Genomic DNA, 24,283 nt, shown 5'->3' on the forward strand with positions numbered 1-24,283 from the left:
TTTGAGTAAATATCCAGTAGTGCAATTACTGGTAATAGGAAATTTCCATTTTTAATTTTTTTAATATTTTGATTCTAATTTTCTTAGTGAATCCTGCTCTAATCTTCTACATTCCATCTATTCCTCATTGGTGAAGTTAAAGCATATTTATTCTAGAAAATATAAATTTGGGTCTTGCAAGATTGTGCAAGATTGGAATCCATGAGTAAATGTCTAATGCTAATGATGGAAAATGGAAAAATTGCAGAGTTTCAGGTGATTCTCAAGGTGTTAATCTAGTGAATTCAAATCCACACTTTCTATATGCAGAATGTATATGAAAGTCTTAACTTGGTTGAAGTTAAGCTTGTTGTGACAAGAAGTGTAGAGTGGTATCAATAGCTCAAAATTTCCTGAGTTTGGGTAATCTTGATTTTGAGATTGGAACAAATGAATGGACTCCCATTTACAACAGAAGAGTATCTTCCTTGAGCTTGTATATTTATCACCAAGATCGTATTTCTTGTAAGAGTGCAATTAGTTGCAATTATGTATTTGAAAATCCAAATGAAAATGTATGAATTCAATGATTTATTATTTTAAGTGAAATACATGGAGACAGAATATGTAAGAAAATACATTGTAGCTATATTATCTCATACCTTAATGAACTGGTGAGTACAGATATTTTTCGAAGCAAAGATACCATCAGTTAACTGACATATTTATGTTTTTTTAAAAAAATTTACTCAAATACATTTAAATTCAGACATTCTTATTCTAATGGTGAGAGTATGAATTATTATATTTTGGAGGGTGGTTTTGTATTGTGTATCAAAATATAAATCGCATGTATCATTTGACTCAATAATAATCATTTTTAAAGTGTGTTGTCAACAGAAAATAATTACATGTAATAGAAAAATTAAGGCAAGACAATTGTGACATCAAATAATGGTTATATAAATTTTTACAATCATTCTATGGATTATAATATTAACAATCTCAAATAGTTCTATACATGTGGAAATAAAAGTTCAAAAATAAAACATTCACACACAGGGTGTGTGAGTGGTTTTTTTTCTCAAGTTTTAGGATGATTATCTGTTGAGATGGTTAATCTTTAATGTCCTCTAAAAAAGACATTAGAGCTGAAGGAGAGATGCCACTTTCAAGTTTTATTTTATATATTTTATATGCTTGACTTTTTAATGAACATTATTTAGATGTTATTTGTTAGCTTAAATTTTTTTAATTTTATATATTTTTATTAAAAATAGATATATTTTATATTTTGTAAAATACCAAATAATTCTGAAGTACAGAAAAGGAATACTTGAAACTATTGAACTTGAAGGAGATTAATTCTTTCTAGATTACAGTACCCACAATCCTCAAAGCAGAAGAATCATGCCATTTACACTAACAAGGAATTGAGAGATAATTTTCTTTTACTATATATGAAAACTTTCTTGATTTGTTAGTTTTTATTTTTTCTAAGAAATAAAATTAGAAATCTAGTGGAAGAATTAATTTGTAAAGCCTCAAAATATATTCTGACAAATTGACATACAGCAGAATGTCATGATAACATTTATAGTTATTTTTAACTACTCAATGAGCAATGACCTATAGTGAAATTTGCATTTTAATTACATAATCTTACCCACAGAGGCATGAGTGAATTTTATACACAGTTTGAACAACAGACAGATTTAGGAGACTAAGATGGGTATGCTTAATATTTGTTTTAATGATTGAAACTAAAATTTTTTGAAAATGAAATTTGTTTGGATTTCTTATGCTCTGTATGATAGTTATTTTGTACCATAGCAAAACAATAAATGCAGCATATGTATCAAAGCATATTAAAGTATAAACCAATATTAATGATTACATAATTAAAAAGCTTAAAAATTTATGATAATGTAATGTTTTAAGATAATTAGAGGTGTTGAGGGACAGTTATTTTCACTAGAGAAAATGATACAGTACATTTATGTTAATAAACATTAAATAGTCTATGATTATACATAAAAAGAAAGGGATCTAGATGCAGAATAGAACTATGGCTGGAGGACGAAAGACAAAAATAAACACCTATCAGTTAATTCTGACATTTTATTCAAGTAAAGCTTCTTGGGGCTTCTGTGTGGAGAAGCTCTTCCACTATACCTTTCATAAGGGACTTGAAAAGAGGCTGGAGGAGAAAGTATGGACATGCTAAGGGGATGGACAATAGACATCACAGTTTTGAAGGGTGTTAGATTTCTTGTTAGAGATAGAGGAGAAATTGTCATTTCATAAGATCTTTCCAATAACTTCCAATCACTCTGAATAATACCTACAGTCTTTACAAGAAAGCATCATTAGGAGTCCCATCAAGAGACAGAAACCAGACTAGTTATTTGAACAGAAAGAATTTAATGTAAAGAACTAGATATAAAGTATTAAGTAACAGAAAAAGTGTAAGGAGATTACACAAAGGTTATCACAGAGGTAGGAGACAGCATCCCACACATCTAAGGCTGAAAGAAAAAAGGAAAAAGACAGTATGTGAGTCAGGGTACCTTAGAAAAACAGCAACAAAATAATATATATTTTTATTGAGTTATCTATGTATCTCAATGGCATAAATATATAACAACATATAGCTATATATTGAGATATATATAACACAAAACTCTATATATATATATATATAAAACACAAAAATAATCACATATTACATACAATGTAATAAGAAGTAGTTGAAAACAAACAAAAAAACCCTTCTTTATCTTTGCTCTCTTTCTTGTGTCTGTCTATCCATCTATTATCTATCTATCTATCTATCTATCTATCTATCTATCTATCTATCTATCATCTATCTATCATCTATCTATCTACCTATCTATCATCTGTTTACACATAGAGAGAGATTGTAAAGAATTGGCTCATGTGGGTATTGGGTCTGACAAGTCTGAAATCTGTAAGCCAGGTCAGCAGTCGGGAAACTCAGGCAGAATTTCTATGTTACAGTTTTAGACAGAATTTCTTTTTCTCTAAGAATTAAGATTTTACTCCCTCAATAACTGGGAGAGGCCCACATTATGGAGGGTAACCAGCTTTATTTAAAGTTAACTTATTGTAAATGTCAATCACATTATAAAATAGCTTCACAGGTAGGAATAATTAAAACATAAAAGCTTAGATGGTATTTTAAGCTTTTAAAATGAAATTCAGAAGTCTAGGGAGAAGAGGGTATTGCTTGGCTAGTGTCTCTAAGCTAGAAGAGGGATCCAGTGGAATGGAGCCCAGTGAATCTGGTCATGAAAATGTTGGAAAACCTGTAAACAGGATACAGTTGCTGTTACAGGAGGGCATTGCTGCTGCCCAGGTGAAGAAGCCTTTCTGATGCTCACAGGAAACATGGGCAGGCAGTAAGTCGACCAGCAGTAAATAGGAAGCAGGAGAGAATAAACAACAAAGTCCCTCGTGACCTTGCTATTTCTTTCTTGAGCCCACCTCCTCTGCTTCCCAGAGCACACAATGCTAGAACAATTAGCAAAATTTCATCAGTGTAGTAGACGTGTATCATACTGTGCAGAATGTCAAGATAAGTAAGCTCTCTGAGGACTAGAGCAGGAGTGTTGGCATGCACTTGGGACAAGTTTGTGGCAAATAATGACTTACCACTCAAAATTAATCTTCAACTATTAATTCCCTCCACCATGCAGTTCTAGCTGTGCTGTTTTCTTGCTTCTCATCCAACTTCCCAAGCACACTCCTAACTGAAGGACTGGTCATTTGCTTTTGCTTCTGTCCACATGCCTTTCTGTTAAACACTTAGCTGAGTCACCCGCTTCATTTCAATTTGATCAAATATCATTATTGAGCATATTTTTCCAGAATATTGAAACTAATATAGCAACCCAATCACTCCGTGGTTCTCTATGCCACTCACCTTGTTTTATTTTTTCTGCATGTCACTTATCACTGCATAAAATGATATTATACATACTATACTGTACAAGTGATACCATACTATTCATCTGTTTACTTCTTTATTATACACCTCACCTGAAATAATACAAACTTGTAAGAGTAAGCCTTGTCTGTTCATTGATCTTTCCCTCACAGGTATCACTGTACTTGACATATTGTCAAATCAAAATAAATTTGTTCAATGAGCAAATGAATCTTGGCATACATAACCCAAGTGTCAATGTGACTATGCCAGTAAGCTACAGTAGAACTTCACAATGTGCTCTAAAAAAGGAAAGCAAGGAAAAAACTGAATTTGTGACCCACTGGGAAAGTCAAAGTAATTTAAGAATATAACGCCCATAAAAATCAGGGGTTTTGCTGTTCTTTTATCATTGTACCCAGAGATACTAGAACTAAGTTTGATAGATAGCAACTTCTTATTGATTAAATTAATTAAGAAAAGGTAAAAGCACAGAGAGTAAGTCTTTGTGCTAGGCTGCTATAATGTTTATGTAAAATTATATTTATAACTTCCTGGGTTTTATTATAAAGTTGCAAAAAATCATGAATAACTGGAAAATAGTCAACAGAGAAAAATAACACCACCACAACAATGATAATAGCAACAAAACACCTAAATCTAAAACTAATAATCAGTTGTAAATTATTTCCCATGCATTTCCTTTTTGTAAGCCAAAGAATTTTACTTTTCTATGTGTTCATTTCATGTCATTGCCATTGTTTCATTTCATTGCCATTGGCAGAGGAAGGAGGATAGCCTCTAATGGCAGGAAAAGATAAAGAAATAGGCTCTCCCTTAGAGCTTCTGTAAAGAGTACACCCTGTTGACACCTTGACTTCATTCCAGTGAAACCCATTCCTGACTTTTGGCCTCAAGAGCTATAAGAGAACAAATGTGTGTTATTTTAAGCCACCAAGTTAGAGGTAATTTGTAACAGAGCCATAGGAATGCCATTCATCTGTCAATGAGAAAAGAACTATGAGACACTGAAATTATTTAATAAACAGCAAAATGATTTTGGGTTTATTTTTTAGTGTTTGTGAATTTTTCATTTGTTTTCTGGTTAATACATACACAGGTGACTGCCAATGAATTATACAGTCATATGCTTATAAAATTTCCTACCTTGAGGCAACTGTGACTTGCTTCTAACCTATTGAGTAGCTGGTTAGCAAAAGTTCATCTTATTAGCACACTCTAGAGAGAATTCCCTGCGGACAGCCATATTATGAACATGTGAACAGCCTGTGAAGAGGGCCACTTGGTAGGGGATTGCAGATAGGTTTTAGTATTTGAGATCTCCAGCTGACAAGCAATAAAGAGCCAGGGCTCTCAGTCATAGAGCTACAAGAAACTGAATTCTGCTGCTAACCTAATGAGTTTGGAAGTGGATTCTATCTCAGTCGAGCTCCAGATGAGCACACATCCTGGCTAAGAACTTGACACCAGCCTTTGGAGACTCTGAGCAGAAGAACAGCTAAGCTATGGAGGAATCCTGGCCTAGAGAACTGTGAGCTTATGTAAAGTATATCATTTTAAGTTGCTTACTTCTGGTTAATTTCCCACATCAGCAATGGAAAATTAAAATAGGTTTCTAGTTCATTTTTGGGAGAAACATCTTATCATAGAGAAAAATCTATTAAATGATGAGAAAATGGCATGGATATTATATAGATTTTAAAAATAGCAACCATTTCATGTCTTAAGCATTTTTTCCTATTATGTTCATGGTTGCTATTTTCTCTCTGCTGAGCAAGGAGCCTGTTGCAGGACTTAACTCCAGAACCCTGAGATCATGACCTGAGCCAAAGGCAGACACATAAATCAACTGAGCCACTCTGGTGTCCCCATAGTACATAATCTTTTAAATATGCTGTTGAATTCTATTTGCTAGCATTTGAGGATTTTTAAATCTATATTCATCAGGGAGATTGAAATCTTTCTTGTAGATTTTTTATTTAGATTTGATATCAGAGTAATGTTGCCCTCATACAAGAAGTTTGGAAATTTTCCCCTTCTTCATTTTTTGGGGAATAATTGGGAAGTATTAGCATTAATTCTTACTTAAATGTTTAGTAGAATTCACTGGTGAAGCCATGTAGTCCTGGGCTTTTCTCTAATGAGAAGTTTCGATTACTAATTCAATCTCCTTACTACTTATAGGTCTCTTCAGATTTTCTGTTTCTTCAAGATCCAATGTTGGTAGGTTGTGTGTTTCTAAATTTTTTTCATTTAATCTAGGATATCCAATATCTTGGCATACAATCATTTATGGTACTCTCTTATAATCTTTTCTACTTATATAGAATTAATAGCAATGGCCTCTCTTTTATTTCTAATTTTAGTTACTTGGGTTTTTTTCTCTTTTTTCTTAGTCAATCTCACCAAAAATTATTTTTTTAATCTTGAAGAACCAACTCTTGCTTTTATTTGTCAGTTTGCTCTTGTATTTTCTATTTGATTTGTCTCTGCTTTAATCTTTATTATTTTCTTCCTTCTGCTTATTTGAGGTTTATTTTTCTTCAGGGTGTAAAGTTTTGTTTGCAGTGGAATTCAAGAAAAGTGTAAGTTTTAATATTTATTAGAGGATCCATTTTTATAAGGAATTCCTTTACCTATGTTCATCATCTTAAGAGCAACTTTAATGTAATTTATACCTCTTGAGTTCCATAAAATAAGACAATAAGATTATAGTCGATGTGTTAATTTTAACAAGCAAGGCACCTAGTAAATGGCATGCCTCAAATACAACTGTAAGTGAACACAGTTTTCTACAATAAACTTTAAAAATATTTACAGATATAGTTTCCTGTAAAAAACATTTATAACCTAAGATTTATAATTCAAAAATCGTTGAAATTACTAAGTCAAGTATCTCAAGGTTCTTGCCTTTATTAGTAAACAGAATACATAACAAATAATAATTTAAATTAAATTTTATGACAACTTATATGTGAATAATATAAAATATAATAACTTATGTGAATGAAACTTTTATCTTATCTCCTTAAGGCTAGTTGCTAATCCAGTACATTTTTGTGTATATATCATACATTATGTAATTTTTATTAGAGATATTATTTTTCTTAGCATTATAATTTAAAAGTTATACTCAGTTGCTTTATTGTGCGCTTTTTCTCATATTCCTTTAAAATCTAAATTTTCATAGTTGTATCAAGGTATATAGATACAATCTTCTATTAACATAAATTTATTTTTTCTATTCTTTACACTTGCAAATATTGATTCAATAAGTAGCATATGTGTGCTTCTTTGTGTGCATTTCTGATCATTTCCTTAAAGAATTCCTTACAAAATTATTGCATCGGTGATTTTCATGACTAGGGTTATATATTTAGTTTTACATCTCAAAATTGCCCTCAAAAATGTTTAAAAAATATTTTTCTACAGCCACATTACAGTGGCCACTAGTACCATTTTAATTTCAGGACCTCACACTAGAATTCATGTATTAACTTTGCTTTTGTGTGACAATTTTTTTTTTCACTTCTGGCAGAAAATTACTTCTATTTGTGAATAATAGTGAGTAACTCTGATAATCTTATTTGGCAGCTTTCATGTAATGTTTTATCTGCTCACATATCAGGAATTTCTGTTTGTTGTTTGGGTCACTCTGGCCACACATCAACTATAGTCAACTTTGCTAAAATGAGCAAAGTTGCCCAGGAGGTCATTTTAAGTTAGAGGAAGCACAGAGGGAATGTGATACTCTAAATTCTCTGAGAGAATGAGGTCAAGACCAGCTTAAAGAGTTATCACGGTAGTAGTGCTCTTAGAAAACATGATAGTTTTGAGCTAAAATATTCTGAAGCAGTATTGTAACCCCTTTTTTGAATTAAGGGATTCAAAGTCTCAAGCAAGATCTATGTTCTACAACTTGACCCTCCATTTCTTAATATCACCATCTTTCTGTCAGTACTTCATTTCTGCAATATACTTTCACAACAGCCATTTCTTTTATTTGTAAGTTAGTCCTTTCTATTTGTGGAAAGATTATTGTTTAAAACTCTTCTTAAAAACAACACGAAGTCATGTTCCTGGCAATATCCATTCAACTATATCACTGTGTTCTATAGAGAAAACCAAGAAAGGTTACTCTCTACCATGTAAGACATTCAAAGAAGCAAATAACTGTTTCTTCCTCTGTATTTTCTCTTATATTATCTAAAGATACTCAGTTTCTTTACCTGGTTGTTTGTGGGGGTTTTTGGCACTTGTTTTCCAGAACCTTCAACATTTTTATTGAACTTCTTTGAGCATACTTTAATTGGTCAATTTCCCTATTAAAATGTGGTTCCAGAATAATGATAATAATGATGGGCCTTTACTTATATTATCCCACTGAATCCCACATCACATATAAGTGCTTAATTCTATTACCTGACATTTCAAATGGTGACTCTATTGCTCTTTGGGTGTAAAGGAGCTTGACCAGATTATGTAGCTAGTTGTTGACATGATTAGGTGCTGGACCCAAAAATGCAACCCTACCCAACTTATTTTATATGCATCATTGCAGATATGGCAGTTCATGTAGATCACAAAGGGTTATTGCTTCTTTTGTAAGCACTATATTAAATGGATATTGTAGACACTGTCTGACAGTGTTATCAAATCATCTACTTATATTGATCTTTCAGGCAACTACTATTTTTAAAAAATATTTCCATCATAGATTACCCCACTCATACTCACATAGTTAACATTCTGAAAGTAGATGAATACTTTCACATTTAATCCTCTTAAATTTCATTGGTTTGTTTCAGTCTGACAAAAAGTATTTGGAGCAGTTTTTCTGTTCTGGGGGATTAGCTAGCATTCATGCCACTGCAGTTCTGAGGAGAGTACTTTTTTGCTTTCTCTACATTAGTCATAAAATTATTAAAAATGACCAGAGTTTTCTGATATGTTTGGATGTGATTCATACAGCGAGGAAGGGGACAGAAATACATATTTATTAAATTATTTTTTAGGATGAGCACTGGGTGTTATTCTATATGTTGGCAAATTGAACACCAATAAAAAATAAATTTATAAAAATAAAAAAATATATTTTTTAAAACTTTTAGAAGACAGACGCCTCATACCCGCTTTCCTTCCCAAGGCTACTGTGGCAGAGGGATTACATATACTTCCTTCAGCTATATATACATTTTCAGACTAGTTACATAAGGTGTTCAAAGTCTCTTCTTTTTTTTTTTTTTTTTTTTTTTTTTTTTTATTTATTTATGATAGTCACAGAGAGAGAGAGAGAGGCAGAGACACAGGCAGAGGGAGAAGCAGGCTCCATGCACTGGGAGCCCGATGTGGGATTCGATCCCGGGTCTCCAGGATCGCGCCCTAGGCCGAAGGCAGGCGCCAAACCGCTGCGCCACCTAGGGATCCCTCAAAGTCTCTTCTTATAATAGAACTCAAATGTCCTTTTGCCCATCTGAGAACATATGCTTTTTCAGATTATTCTTCTAGATTCAGGAACTTCTTAGATATGTTTTAGGACATTACCACACTTACAAGAATATGTGTGTTAAAAGTTTACTTGCTCAAAACCTTCCGTTACTATGTGGTTTTTGTTAGAGCCTGTTTAAGTATATAAAAAGCATACTGAGAGTATTAATTGTACACTATTGTTAATTGACTATACGTTGAGATAAATAACAAAGATAATAGTTAGATTATGTATTTCAGTTCAAGAAATTAAATAAAACATGTTCCTATATAAGAAAGAACATAATCTTCTGTGTCATTACTTATACTTTATCTATTCGGTCTGTCAGTGAAAAAGAAATGCAAATAAATTTATTTCTCATTACAATTCCCATTAACTTTCCACTATTGATTTTGATGTTTTGTTACTTGTGTACTGATATTACAGATGGCAGATTTTATTATTACAAAGTGTCTTTCTTAGCCTCACTTAATGCTTTTTCCCTGAGTTCTATTTTTTCTAATATGAATACTATCCCTTCCATTTCATTTCATTTGCCTCCTTTTTGTTTCCAACTTTTCTGTCACTTTGTTTCACATGATATCTGTAAATATTATTATAGTTGTATATTTCTTAGCATATTAATATGAAAGACATTTTTAATAAAAAATTACTTCATATATGCTAATTACTATTATTTTTAAAGACTTTATTTATTTATTCATGAGAGACACAGAGAGAGGTAGAGACATAGGCAGAGGGAGAAGCAGGCTCCATGCAGGGAGCCCAATGTGGGACTCAATCCCAGGACCCCAAGATCATGCCCTGACCCAAAGGTAGACACTCAACCACTGAGTCACCCAGGTGTCCTCATTTATGCTAATTAAATAAGCTATGTGTGGTTTAATTCTATAATCATATTTTATCAATTTTAACAAATTATCTTATTTCATACTTCCTATTTGTGCTTTTACTCTAGGTTTACCTTTTATAATCTTCTAATTTATCATCATTTTCCACTTCCTTAGATTTGAGCTATAGAATCTCTAACTTGAAAAATAAGAGAATGTATGCATTCATTCTTCCTTTTTCTTTTCCTAATGTCCCATTGCTTCAATAAATTACTTCTATATCTTTAGTATATTTACTTTCTTATTTCTTGATTTTTTTAGCTTGAATGATGTATTTTGATACCTGGTTATAAAGGATGATAAAGTTAACATAATCATGCTACTGGTGGTTTCCTTTCTCCAACTGCTCCCAACTATTTTAATTTATTTTAATTTCTCCAGCACAATGATTTGCAACATTTAAATCTTCTTTTGTAAAAATAAGTGCCAATTCATGTTTAGTCTTGCTTTTTACTGATAGTATAGTTTCTACTATCCAGTATCAAATTGATTTATTTATTTTCAACTCATCTCATTTCTCTGATTGGAAGAAATTTGCCCTCTTGTATTTTTCTTAAGAAGTGCTCAGAGAAATAATGTTTCCGTTTGTTTAAACATGTTCAGAATTTTTAAACTGTGTTCTTTACTCTCAAATACCATGTTCATATTAAAAGAACATTCATATTTTCTTTCTCTCAGAATATTATTCTACTATCTTGTTAAATTTTGTAGTCAAAATGACTGAAACTAAATTGATTTTTTCCCTCCTAGGAGATTTCTTTATTGACCTGGCCTTAGTGACCAAAAGATTCTTTCCTTTTCTTTGGCTTAATAACTTGATTGATTTTGGCCTCAGTATTCTCTCTCATGTTTCAATTATTCCTGGAAGAGTATGTGTCTATATAGATTCAAATAATCTTATATTTTGCAAAATTTTTCTTTATATACATCTTTATGTATTTTTTTCTTTCAATTACTAACACACTATTATGTCTTGTACATAGTGAAGACACCAGTTTTATTCATATTGGGTGTACTTTACTTCTCTTCTGTGGATATGGTCTAGTGAATCTTTTTACATTCTTCATCTATTTGTTTTGTTCCTCTCATTTACTCAGTCCTATCCTCTATTCTTAATTGAGTTCTCAGCGTGTCTTTTCTAATAGTTTCTTTCAATTTCACCTTCATTCGGTGAATTTTAAAATTTTTGTTCTATTTCTCTTCTGATCTGAAACAGTTCTGTTTCTTCTCCTTTTTGCTTTAGTATCTTTCTTGTGGTCTTTAGTACAGGCTTTGTTTTCTTATATAAGAGGGGTGTTTTTCAAATTCTATAATTTATGCAAATTTTTATCATAATTTAATTTTGTTGCAATATTTCTTATTTAATATTCTTTGCAATGAATTTTCTGTTCATCTTTTCTCTTATGTTATAGTAAGTTTAAAGAGCAACTATGCATATTTATCCAAATGAAGTAAATTTTTCCTGGTCAAGGTTGTAGTATAGATGCCATCTCTATTCAGACACGCAGAAACTTTCCTCAAAAAGATTTAACCTAACAAATCTTAACTAACCATACTAAAATTCTGGTTATGAAATAAAAACCAAATTCATATAAAATTCTGATTATGAAATAAAAACATATGAAAATATTTTCCCTGAGTTATATATTTGGTAATCCTTTATGCTTTTCTTGACCAGAAGTTATTTAAATGTCACCAGTGATGTGAAACATTGTTATAAACAGAGAATAATTTGAATCCTTAAAATTGGACATAAAGTCCCTGTTCACAGAAGATTCACTTTAGCATTCATCTACTGTTCACACATCTGTGAGACTTACACAGAACACTATTTTATGATTTCAGAGTCATACTGATTGGGTCATTTCATGTTCATATAAACTGTAAAGCTCTTATTTTCTCTGTTTTTTAACTTGCTATTATTGTTAACTGGCCCATCTCATAATCTAAAAGTGTTGGGAAGAAATGTTGTTTGATGGATTTAGCTACTGTATCAAAGGAAATGTGTAACAATGCTCTTCCAATATTAATATGTATGACCTCATTACTTAGTTCAGGGACTATGCATGGGAAATATTTGATTTTCTTTCACTCAATAAATCAGTTGATTTTTCTCTAATATCTGAATGATTTTATAATTACTTTCATGATTCGATTTCCATTGAGCATATTGGTGAGAGATCAGAGATGGCAAAAGTTAAGAAGGGATTTATGAAAGGCTTAAATTACTTATGTAATTTCATATATATGTAAGATCATGAAATATAAAATAAGCCTTGAAATTCTATTTTATTTCTCTATCTGTATCTTACTATAATTGGGTAAGAAAAGAGGAATATCATATTTTAAATCTCCTTAGAAACAGAGTTAGACTTAGTTTAAGATTTTAAGAGGAGAACAAAAACTAGAAATTATCTCCTTTAAGCTTCTAAATCCTTGTTGATACCAGGCATGATTAAGGAATGACAGTAAGTAAGCAAGTTTGGAGTTCTACAAACCAAATTTATCTCCACACTTCTTCCTGGCTGAATTAATGTCCTATAGTTGTCCTAAACCCTGTCTTCTAATTGCCTTACCTATAAATGGATTGTTTTACAGTGGCATTGATTTTATAGATGTAAATAGCACAGCATTATGTCTGTCACATAGTAAATACACCAACTTTGTCAAGAACTGAAAAATGTCTGAGATGTTACCCCAATTATGTACTATATATATGTACTATATATATGTACTATATATAGATAGGTAGGTAGATCAATAGTTACTATTATATATATATAATACATATATACTGCAGAAACATGAGGCACCTGGGGCATGAAAATAAGTACTTTACTAATTCTCACAACCAGACCTACACCCAAAGTACCATCAGTGTCAGTCACCACACTTAGACCTGCAGGAATACAGTGAGAACTGATGTGATTTTCTACCTGAGTGTCAAGCCACATACCTAGAAGAGAAGTAAGTGAGAACAATATCTCTTTGATTATGCACAGACAAAAGACAACTGTCCCCTCTACTCCTGAGAGGACAGATAGACAACTTGTCTTTATGAGACAAGAAGAAAAGATCCTGGGCTCTCTGCCTAAAATTTGGGAAGGTCTCTCCAATGGCCAGGTAAATCTACGTGTCTCTGGACTTTCTGACTTACAGATATCTTCAAACTCTGAGCTTTTATCTTTTAGTAAGCATTTTATTTCTGTGTACTGTGTACTGTTACACTACTACACCCAACATGGGGCTCAAACTCACGACCTAGAGATCAAGAGTTCCATGCTCTACCAACTGAGCCAGGCCCAAGGCCTTTTTGCTTTTTGAAATGTATGTACCTAACCAGAGAACAATTCACTTTTCCTGAACCTTGTGGCTTAGCCTGCGAACATCTGAGCTGTAACCATTTGGCCTTCTTAGATTAAGGAAAGTTTTATTATCCCTTCAGTTCAGATTGGAATAATTAGCTAGAAAAACAGTTACAAATGTAATTCTTCTGGTATGTGAAAAGAAAAATATTTCTAGTAGATATAAAGGCAACCATTCTTGCTTTTTTTTTTTTTAAACATACATTCCTTTCCATCAGGAGGCTAGGGCTTTTAATAAGAGCACTGAGAAATCCAGATTCATTTCTTCAAAGTCAACACAGATATTTTGAAAGTTAACATGGTATTTTCTTTAAACTTGCATTTTCTTTAACATTGTTTCTCAATAATCATCAATCATGATTCTGATTACATTATAATACTGTAATATGAGTCTAGTTTAACATGTTTTGTATACTTGCCTGCTTGTAGCAGTCTTTCCATGTTTTGAAATAGTTTTTAAAATTTCACTGACTTCATCAAATTAATGATGAATAGGTTGAATTATATAACCAAAAGCTTTATTCAAGGGGATGATTACACATTAAGTAGGCAAATTAGTGAAAGGCTAAATAAAAACAAGCCCCCTAGGTGAAAGATTTATGTTTTTAAATAATGCATGGGTAGGACAACTGCTATATTTTGCTTCCTTTATCACTTTCTTAAGTGTGATTTAATTGACCAAACTATGTAATCCATTTCCCTTGACACATGAAGGAAGATAGACGTGATTAGTGTCATAAAACCATAGTAAGAATGTTTGGCTTAAGAGACCAATTCATCCCATTTGGGGTTTAATGGATTGACCCTATGTTCCATAGTGCATACCCTGCAGAAACTTTCTTTATTGCCACGATTCTCCTTGCACCAGTTTTGATGATAGAGGCACTAAACCAATGTTCATGTCTGCTATATTTTACTAGACTAGTTTTTAGTGCTATTTGAAGCATTAAAGTATATAACTCAGACAATGTGACTAATCTGTTAAATGATTTGTCATTAATAAATACTATAATAAATAAATTTATAAAAAAAAAAAGAAAAAAAGAAATACCTCTACAATTAGCTGATGGGAAACAGAAATACTGCCCTGTTTAGGAAACACATTTTTCAACATTTATTTTTCATAGGTACGGTATATGCTATTAACTGAAGGAAAAAAACAGCTCAAAATTCAGAACTGTATTAAATTATATTTAATTTTACAGTTATCTTCTACCAGTAAAAGATTGGTATAAATTTAAGAGTTGGAGAAATACATTGTAAAATGATAAGTGTTATGTCATAGACATTTTATTATCTTTTATTAACTTAAAAATATATTATGTGTACTATTACTATAATGATATAATAAACAAGTAAAAGAGCTAAATCATGTATAACTGAAAGCCAGATTTATAAAACTAGTAGAATATTTGCAAACCCAAAGCCAAAACTATGGAGAAGACTGTCATATTCAAAAAGAAATTGTGAAAAAATAAAAAATAATTAATTAATTAATTAATTAATTGTGGTTATATGACAAATGGAGGTTGAAGCTATTTGTTTGCACTTGCAGACCCAAAATGAGGTTGGTGGCAACTGTACCAAGCAAAATCCCTAGATAGGAGGTCTCCAAACCCATTAAAGCTAGATGGGCATTTACCTGCAATATCATAGCTAGGGAAGGGCATAGTTATTCGTGACAAATACTGCTAACAGATAAATGTGAAAAGTGAGGTAAAAGTTGAACATTTAAGTATGAGAAGCAAGATGTCAATTGAGTAAATTGTTGGAAGATGAGGTGTCTAAGAGGAAAGCTGTGAAGTTAAGTTGTCTATGGTGTGTGTACCCTGGAGTTCTTTATCTACAAAAGATAATTAAGGATGGCTTCCAAGGTAAAAAGAACTGTGCATGACAGGACAAATCAGAAAGTGAAGGGAAACCTTTTATACTAATGAACACAAAGACTTGATTCTCAAATGAAAAGTGATCCTTGTGTCAGGCATCAGTAGGACCCAGTAATACAGGAAGGAAATGCGTATTCATCATAAGACTATAGCCCCATGTCATTTTTCCTTTGAAGAATTACAGAAATAGATCTTCCAGACCCTGTATGATCAGGGAAAAAGAGGAGTAAGAGCATCACTAAAAAGGTGCCCAAGCATTGGAAGACATTTCTCTATGACACTTTTCATGTCTTCTAAGAAGAAACACTAATTTACAGACTATTTTTTCAAGGGTGTTTACATAGCAAACAGCCTTAGACAGTAGTGTTTCTCTTCAGAGCAAAGGGAAGAGTTGCTTACAGTCTTAGAGAATAGAGACAATATCTCCCTCCAGAGCAAAGGGGAGGCATGCCTACTGTCCATCATAAAAGATTTAGTTAGTTTCCCTAAACTCAGGAATCCTTTCATGGAATGTCATGAACCATATGTGCAGATATACATGATGTTTGCTGTGCCATGATTAACAAAGTTTTGTCTATGAACCAAAAGTATCAAATTTTTGACCAATTTCCATACTAGCAACTGTTTCCTGCCAATAGAATTTAGAGAATCCAAGAGCCTCCTTTAATTTTGTGTTCTTTCTGTCCCTTTTGTAGTTCAAGCTAACAGTGTTGCTGCTGAAACAGTTTTCAATGTTTGGGGGTTGCTCACAGATATCAAATGTATTCATTCCATTAGAAAAAGTTAATCTTCACAGACCTTTCTGATATAATGCCCTTGTATCTTGGCCTCCTGCTGAGAGGCCTGGGAATAACATCCTTGAGATTTCTAGAGATCCTCTAGCTTAATTGAGATCTCAGTCATATCCTTAAACTCTTAGAAGGATCCTAAATCTTGATCTTCCTGGGATTTGGGGGCAAGTTTGTGTAGTCATATACATAGGCTTTCCACTTTGCTAACATTTCAGGAGCCACACAATTCTTGACATATTTTGACAGCTGGAGAAACTGAGAACATTTAGAATCATCAAACCCCATTTCATTTGTATTGAATAGTCCTTCACCAAGTTTTCCCCTTCTTTCTGTCCTCTCACATTTTGACTATTTGCATGAAGAAGAAACCAGGCAGTACCTTCAGCATTTTGATTGGAAATCTCCATAAGTATGTAACCAGGTCCATTCTTTACAAGTTTTGCATTCCCCATAACTGCAGGAGACACTTTTGCCAGGCTTGTTGGTACTACCTAGCAAGACTCTTTTCTTCCAGTTTCAAGTAACATGTCCCTTCTTCCCTCACTGGTAGGTAGCACTCCTAAAATCCACATTCCTTCTAATCATCAGTTCAAGTTAATGTCTTTTTGCATTGTGTTTTAAGTTTGCCCTATCATGCATCCCTAAAACTTTTCCAGCTTCTGTCCACTCACTTCCCAATTCCAAAGCTGTTCACAATTTTGGGGATTTATTAAAGCACCACTCTACTTCTGCATTTATTTTCTATCGTGGCATAACAAATGACCACAAATGTAGTGACTTTAAACAACACACACTTACTCTTTTACAGTATCTGTTGGTCAAGGGTCCAAGCTTGGTTTATGTGGTCCCTCTACTCAAGATCCTACAGGGTTGCAGTCAAGGTTTTGGCACTAGCTACCATCTTACATGAGGCTTGCAGTCCTCCTCAAGGGTTTGATTTAGATTGTGGGACTAAGATTCCTGACTACCAGGGGCTGCCTGCCATTTCCCTGCCTGCCTTCTCCACGACATGATGGTTTGCTTCTTCAAGAACAGTCAGGTGTTCCTGCCATTTCCAATCTCCTTTAAATGGCTTACTTGAATAAGCTCCACCAAGATAATTTTCTTTTGATTAAATTAAAGTCATTATTAGAGACTTAAATTACATATGCAATACCTCTTCACCTTTACCATGTACCATTGTATAACCAATGGAGTGACATCTACCATACTAATGCACTCCCACCTACATTTAAGAAGAGTGGATTATGAAAGGGCCATTGGGCATAATGGTAGCATTCCTATTTATTTATTTATGCTTTTTATTCTCCTTAACAGACTTATTAGACCTTCAGAATTTCTAAACAATTTGTAGGTATTCTTTTAAAACTTTTTCATGATCACCTAGAATAATGTCTCATGATAATCTAGAGACTCCATTAGTACTTGTTGCATGGGTTAACCTCTTCATTTCTCACCTCTTGTATAGTGCCTGATAAGTTTAGGAAGCCAGTAAAGATATGATAACAACTAAGAAAGAAAGAATTAAAGTAAAATCATTCCCTTCTAGTTGTATAAGTGAAACATTAATCTTTAAAGAGATATCACTTCTTGGTTCCTGAGATAGACCAGCATATCATTATATCATAAAAGCATTTTTAAAGAGTTAAAATAATGCTTCTGTTTTTTGGGAAAAAAAAAAAAAACTAATGATAACCATACTAATTTCTCTAAGTGTTATATTAGTTGGGTAAATAAACTATCATAACAAATAGGATCTCAAAAGTATAGGGTCTCAAACATGTGAGTTTATTTTTTTTCTCACCGAACAGTTTAATACAGGTGATCATAATAGGCAGGCAACTTCCCTCCACACTATGATTTTGAAACTCAGCCTATAGCTCCACCATCTGTTAGGGACTTAGTATCAAAATGCATGCAGTTGCATTTCTCTACCATATTCTCTTCCAAATAGTGAATAGTATAGAGAAGCTACCTAAAAGTGGCACACATCATCTCAACCCATATTCCATTGGTAAGTTCTAGTCATATGGCCATACCCACCTGAAAAGAAGCCTAGAGAATGCAGCCCTTCTGGATACCTCACTGTATTTTTCAATTACATTTGCTAACATGATCTCTAAGCCTTGGTATTTTATCCTTGCTTGTTTGGGTGCAAGTGTCTTATGGTGAATAGAATGTGTTTCTTGTTATACAATGATATTCATTAAAATTGTGAAATCTTTAATTTAGATTTAGCTTTAGGAAATCTTGAGTTTGGTTTTCTCATTTTACAGAGAGAAAGCCTCCAAAGGTTAATACAATTCAACATGTTTTTTTTTTTCTGTTATCTCTGTAAGATAACTTTTTTTTTAGGTTTTTATGGTCCATTATGAATAAGTTATCTTATTAGCCTTGATTAAATGACTTATCTAAGGTTATAAAGAGGTGAATTTTAGAATTAGACTTAGGATGTAGGCTTCATAAATATTTTTTACTACAGTATTTAGTATAGTCTTTAGTTGCTGACTGGCTTTCATTTTTTTTTTTTTTTTTTTGATAGAAGCAAGACACAAAATTGGATGCTTTATGTTTTTGACATAGGGAAAATCTCAGGATTAATTTGAAATGTTTGCTACTTTATTTAAATGAGTCATATCAACATTGATTTGATTTGGTTTTTCAAAGAATGTATTCAGATCTATCTGATCTGAATCAGATCTATCAGATCTATTACCTAGATATTATTTTCTTGTTTAATTAAAATATTTTAAAGTACAAGAGTTAATTAAAAATCAAACACATAATTCTTTGTAAAATATTTCCTTTAATCCACACTAGTATATAAGGGTAAGTTGCTTGAGCACACTTTCTCAACACATTGATTCTAGGTTACTTTCCAAAAATGTGTTACCAATAATATGATAGGCGGCAGAGTAATGTCCACCAAAGAGATGTCCATGTCCTAATCTCTGGAACCTATGAATATATTACCTTATATGGAAAAGAAGATTTTTCAAGTAGGACTTTGGTTGAGGACATTGAGACACAGACATTATTCTGTATTATCTAGGTGTGTCCAATCAAATCATGAGTCCCTTAAAATCTGAGAACCTGTGTGGGTTCAGATAAGTGAATGAGAGAGAAAGATATTAAAGAGATAATGTATGGAAGAAAGGCAGAGATATTTTGCTGCTGGCTTGGAAGATGGAGGAAGAGCGTCCTGTGATACAGAGTATAAGTAGCCTCTATAAAGTAGAAAAAGCAAGGAAATAGATTCTCCATAAGGCCCCCAGAAAGTAGTACAGCTAACTGACATCCTGTTGTAGCTCAATAAGACATATTTTTGACCTCTGACCAACAAAACTTAACATAATAAATTCGTGCTGTTTTAAACCACTAAGTTTTTGGTGATTTTAATAGCTGCAACAGAAAATGAATGCAGATTTGGTTTCTAGAAGTGAGGTCCACAATAAAGAGCCAAATATGTCATTGTTCATAAATTAGGTAGATTCAAAGATCCATATGACAATAATGATTTTACTTATCTGCCTCTGCTACACTTTTTGAATAAAAAGCAAGGGTAGAGTACCAAGATTTTTTTACGGAACATTGGGTATTCCAATGGAAGTAGGTGGAGCAGGATAGCATCTCTCCTCAGAGGTCTGAGTAGAAAATGCCTTACAGGGTACTGAGATATTCAGATTAGGAAGAAAAGCTATTATTCTTGAGGTCTTGAGTTATCCCTAAGAATCTTCTTGAGATTTTATGAATACCCCTCTCTACTCCAGAAGGGGAAATAACCATAGTGTACCTTGGTAGACATATTTTCCAACAAAGGAAAGGGTTCCAGGAACCCTGTCAAGTTTTCCACTTTAGACTATTTCACTTCATTTAGAATTTGTTTGATGACTAAAATTGGAATTTAGAATAAAGTATGCTCTAACAGTAACTTTTCCTGTACCAACAAAATAATCAGATGTCTACAAAGTCGTAAATATTTACTGTAGTATAGATTCCCTCTGTCTGAACTGAGATTCATGATTGATTTAATTAACTGAAATTAGCAAAAAAGATCATTGTTAAGCTCAAAAAGCTGAAAAATACTCATTGCTATTTTTCGTTTTTTAACTATTCAATTGTTGGAGTGTATATAATACCATCTCAATTGTGTAAGAACTTAACTACGGCCTACATATTAAGAAGAATGTATTATTTATGCAGAAGTAGAAACTAAAAATACACTAAGTGGAAATGCAAATTAAAATTCTATAAAAGGAGAAGCTAATTATTCTCCATTACAAAATAAGATACTGTTAGTGACAGAAATGCTTTTCAAAAATAAAACTGTCACCTTATTTCAATGGTTTATTTATTTTCACAGCATTCTTTTAGTCACTGGCTTTTATCACAATGGGAAATTATGGCCAATGCCTCACTGAGCTCTCTAAATTTTTAGTAATTTGATTCCCTTCATATGTTTCTTTTATATGTGGAATTTATTGCCTTTTTCTTCTTCTCTGATATTACACAGGAGAAAAAAATTGTAATGCAAGCATAGCAATGAAATTAAAATGAATTATAAAATGTGTTATTTGATTTGATTGCTTCCATAGTAATTTCAAATACTTATGTATTTTCTTATGGTACTAAGACATACATTGTTGATCCCAACAGATTCTTCTATAATCATGCCTGAAATATCCTATTTGTAGAGTTTGTAGAAGTTATTATTGAGCAAAAAAAGTCAATTACACCTCTGCTATAGTAATATATACTTAAAGATATATTCAAGTAATGTATTAATTAACCCCTAGTCCAGGCCTGAATATTTATAAACTATAATCTGTAACTATAAACAAATCTTATCTTTTTGTGTATAATGATAGGAGACTTTTGATCTTTTCTACAAACCAACAGAAGCTTTCCCATCTGAAATCACTGTTTATTAAATTATGTGACATACTCAATTTTACTTTTTTTTTTAAAGATTTATTTATTTATTTTAGAGAGGGTGAGTGAGGGAAGGGGTGGAGGGAGAGAATCCTCAAGCAGACTCTGGATGAACAGGGAGCCCAGGGTGGGGCTCTATCCCACCACTCATGAGATCAAGACCTGAGATGAAAACAAGAATTGGAAGAACTAACTGAGCCACCCAAGTGCTCCTGGATTTTACTATTTCATGACCAATCATGTTGTGTCTTCATGTTTCAGTGGTTCAAAAGTCTTCTGTGATCATGAAATTTTGCAATTACTATCATTGTAGTTTGAGAACACTTTAATCTCACCATCAAAAATGAATTTGCCTTCCTGTGCTACTTGAAACCTGGCTCTCCTGCAGAGAATTGTTTGATCCTGTAGTTTTCAAATGGAATCTGGCTCCTTTCGCTAACTGTTCATCCTGCTAAACTTGGAGAGACGAGGCAGTCTGCTCCCTCCTATTGCCCTGTCCCTCTAATCTTTTCTCCATCTCTGTCTCTCTTTCATACTCATTCTTTCCACCGTTCACTATACCAGATATCTGCCCAGCCAGGTGATAATTTTAGTGCCTGGACCATTACATCTCCACAATATGTTCCTCAATACTTCTTTCCATATGAAGAAAGATATTAGAGAGTGTCCTGGTTGTTCAGTTACTTGACCTGCTCTTATGCAATTGCTTTGATGTTCATGCTTTCTCAAAAGTACACCTCATCTTGGTTGTTCCCTGCACCTTGTCATTATGAGTACCTACAGTGTGATGAGAAATCCCAAACATTCTGCTCTAGAGTGATATCTTCTATCTTTCCACCTTAGCCCTTCAGGCACCCCAAACTCCATGATACTCCACACTAATGGACTCTTAACTGTTTGGTCCCATCCTTGTATTTTATGCCCTTACACAAAGGAAATTCCATGATCATTTAGTATTGTCATTCTTTCACGTATATCTTCAGTTCACTTGCTTCCTTATTCTCTCTTGAGGAAAATCATTCTGATTAAATCCAACTCTCCTTTTACTCTTTGACTATTCTCAGTTAGCTAAATATAGCTAAAAAAAAAAAAAAAAAAAAAAAACAACAACAACAAAAAAAAACAAATAGCCTTGGTGACATTTTACATTAAATTCATGATCACTGACCCAAGTGAACTCCTAAGGCAGCATGGTAGTTATTCTACCTCTCCAGTCCTATCATTCCCTCATTTAAGTGAATCTGTGTTATCTCTTTAAGCCTCCAAACCACTCCCCTTATCTTCAGAATCAAAAGACAATTTTGCTTCCTGCCTCACTGAGAAAATTGAAGCAATCAGTGGAGAGCTGTGCACATCTGCCCACTCTCTGCATCTGTGCTCTGTGGTTACTCTACAGGAACCTTGAGCACTGAGCTCTCCCCATGCTCCTGGTGCTCCCTGTGCCCTCGCACAGCCTCTCCTCTCTCATATGCCATTGTCTTCCACCTTTTCCTCTCCATCCAAGATTTCTCAGGACCGCTCTGTTCTTTGCTCTCGTTTAGAGGAAACCTCCTTGAAAGAGAGGCTCTATTCCCTACCCATTTTCTCTTGGGTCTAACCCAACTACAATTTGTCCCAAGGTCACAAAGGAGTGCTGTTTTACTAGATGAATGATCAATTCAGTCTTCATGGCATTTGAGTCGTCAGAGGAATTTAATACAGCTGATCACCCTCTTTTCACTTGTCTCTCATGATGTCAAAATTGCATGTGAGTTTTCTCCATCTTTGTTGTTTCCTTCTCTTCTCTGTCACCTCAAAACATTTGCTGTTTCAGAATGCTATTTTGAGTCTCTTCTCTCTTCTATACACATATATCTAGCTTCAAGCCATTAAATATCAGTCTTAAACTGATGAACCAAGATTTAAGATTTGACGGCTCCCTTGAACTCCACAATGGTTTATAGTTTGTCTCTTGATATGCCTACTTTAGGTCTAAAATTATCACAATCTTAAATTGTCTAAAGTTAAATTCCTAATTTTCCCTCCAAAGCTGATTTTTTTCAAGGGCTTTCCCATCTCACAATATTCATCACCATTCTTCTGTTCATAAAGGTCAAAAATCTGTATCCTCCTTAACTCCATTTTTGCTTTCACACCATATAATGAAATTCAACTTTCAAAATATATCCCGAGTCCAAAACTTCCTAAAACCTCCTCTGCTGCCAATCTTTTGCATCTTCTCTGCTCTCTCCCAGGATCACTGCAAATCTTCCCTACCTCCTTGCCTCTCATCTCTCTTCTCATTCTGTCAAGTAGTACTTTTCAAATACCACCCAGATTCGGTCTCCCTTCTCCTCAGACCCTCCAATGACTTACCATCTCACTCAGAGCAAAAGCCAGAGTCCTCACAGTGGTCCCAAGGGCATGTACATCTGAGGTCACCTTCCACTTTATCCTCTGGCTGTCAAGGCCACACAATCCCCCAAGGTAAGCCTCGCATTCCAGTTTTTGCCTTTGTTGGCTTCTCTGTCTTAATGCTCCTCCCCCAGACATCCATATGAGGAACTCTCTCAGTTCCTTTAACCCTATACTCAAATGTACTCCCCTCCACCCCCGCATGAGACCTCACAGCAATCTCATCCAGAATCTCAGCTTCTTTTCATATCTTCCCATTTTCCCTTCCCTCATTTATTTACCTTGTTTCCCTTAGTCCTGACCTCTTACTCCTTGACATAACATATATTTAATTTTTTTAATCTTTCATTTTCAGTTTTCCAAAGGGGAACCTAAGTTATATTATTGCAGTGTGTATTTAGTTCACTGCTGCATTTCCAGTGCTTACCACAGAAACTTGACTGAATTACTCTATTTTGTGAGTGTGTTGGGGAAAATGTTCACAATACCAATCATCTGAAAATGTTAGCTTTGTGTGCAGAAATTTTAGATGGTATTAGATCTGATACATCTCCTAACCAAAAAACAAAACGAAGCAAAACAAATTTT

At 33.4% G+C, this 24,283-nt stretch overlaps 1 protein-coding gene across 4 annotated transcripts in view; it reads left to right on the forward strand.

The window, feature by feature from the left end:
• SNTG1 (syntrophin gamma 1) overlaps nucleotides 1-24,283 on the forward strand; it is an 813,219-nt gene that overhangs the window by 675,805 nt on the left and 113,131 nt on the right. For 3 of the 4 annotated variants that reach the window (XR_005380942.1, XM_038579273.1, XM_038579274.1), the window contains one exon: nucleotides 6,134-6,172. The exons of the other annotated variant lie outside the window; for it this stretch is intronic. Coding sequence is in view for 2 of the 3 variants with exons in the window: in XM_038579273.1 (XP_038435201.1) it covers nucleotides 6,134-6,172 (39 nt within the window). In the remaining variant the exon portion in view is untranslated. The remainder of the gene's footprint in view (nucleotides 1-6,133; nucleotides 6,173-24,283) is intronic. 4 annotated transcript variants of the gene reach the window in all.

Source organism: Canis lupus, chromosome 29 (genome assembly GCF_011100685.1).
Source record: "Canis lupus familiaris isolate Mischka breed German Shepherd chromosome 29, alternate assembly UU_Cfam_GSD_1.0, whole genome shotgun sequence".
NCBI lineage: Eukaryota > Metazoa > Chordata > Mammalia > Carnivora > Canidae > Canis > Canis lupus.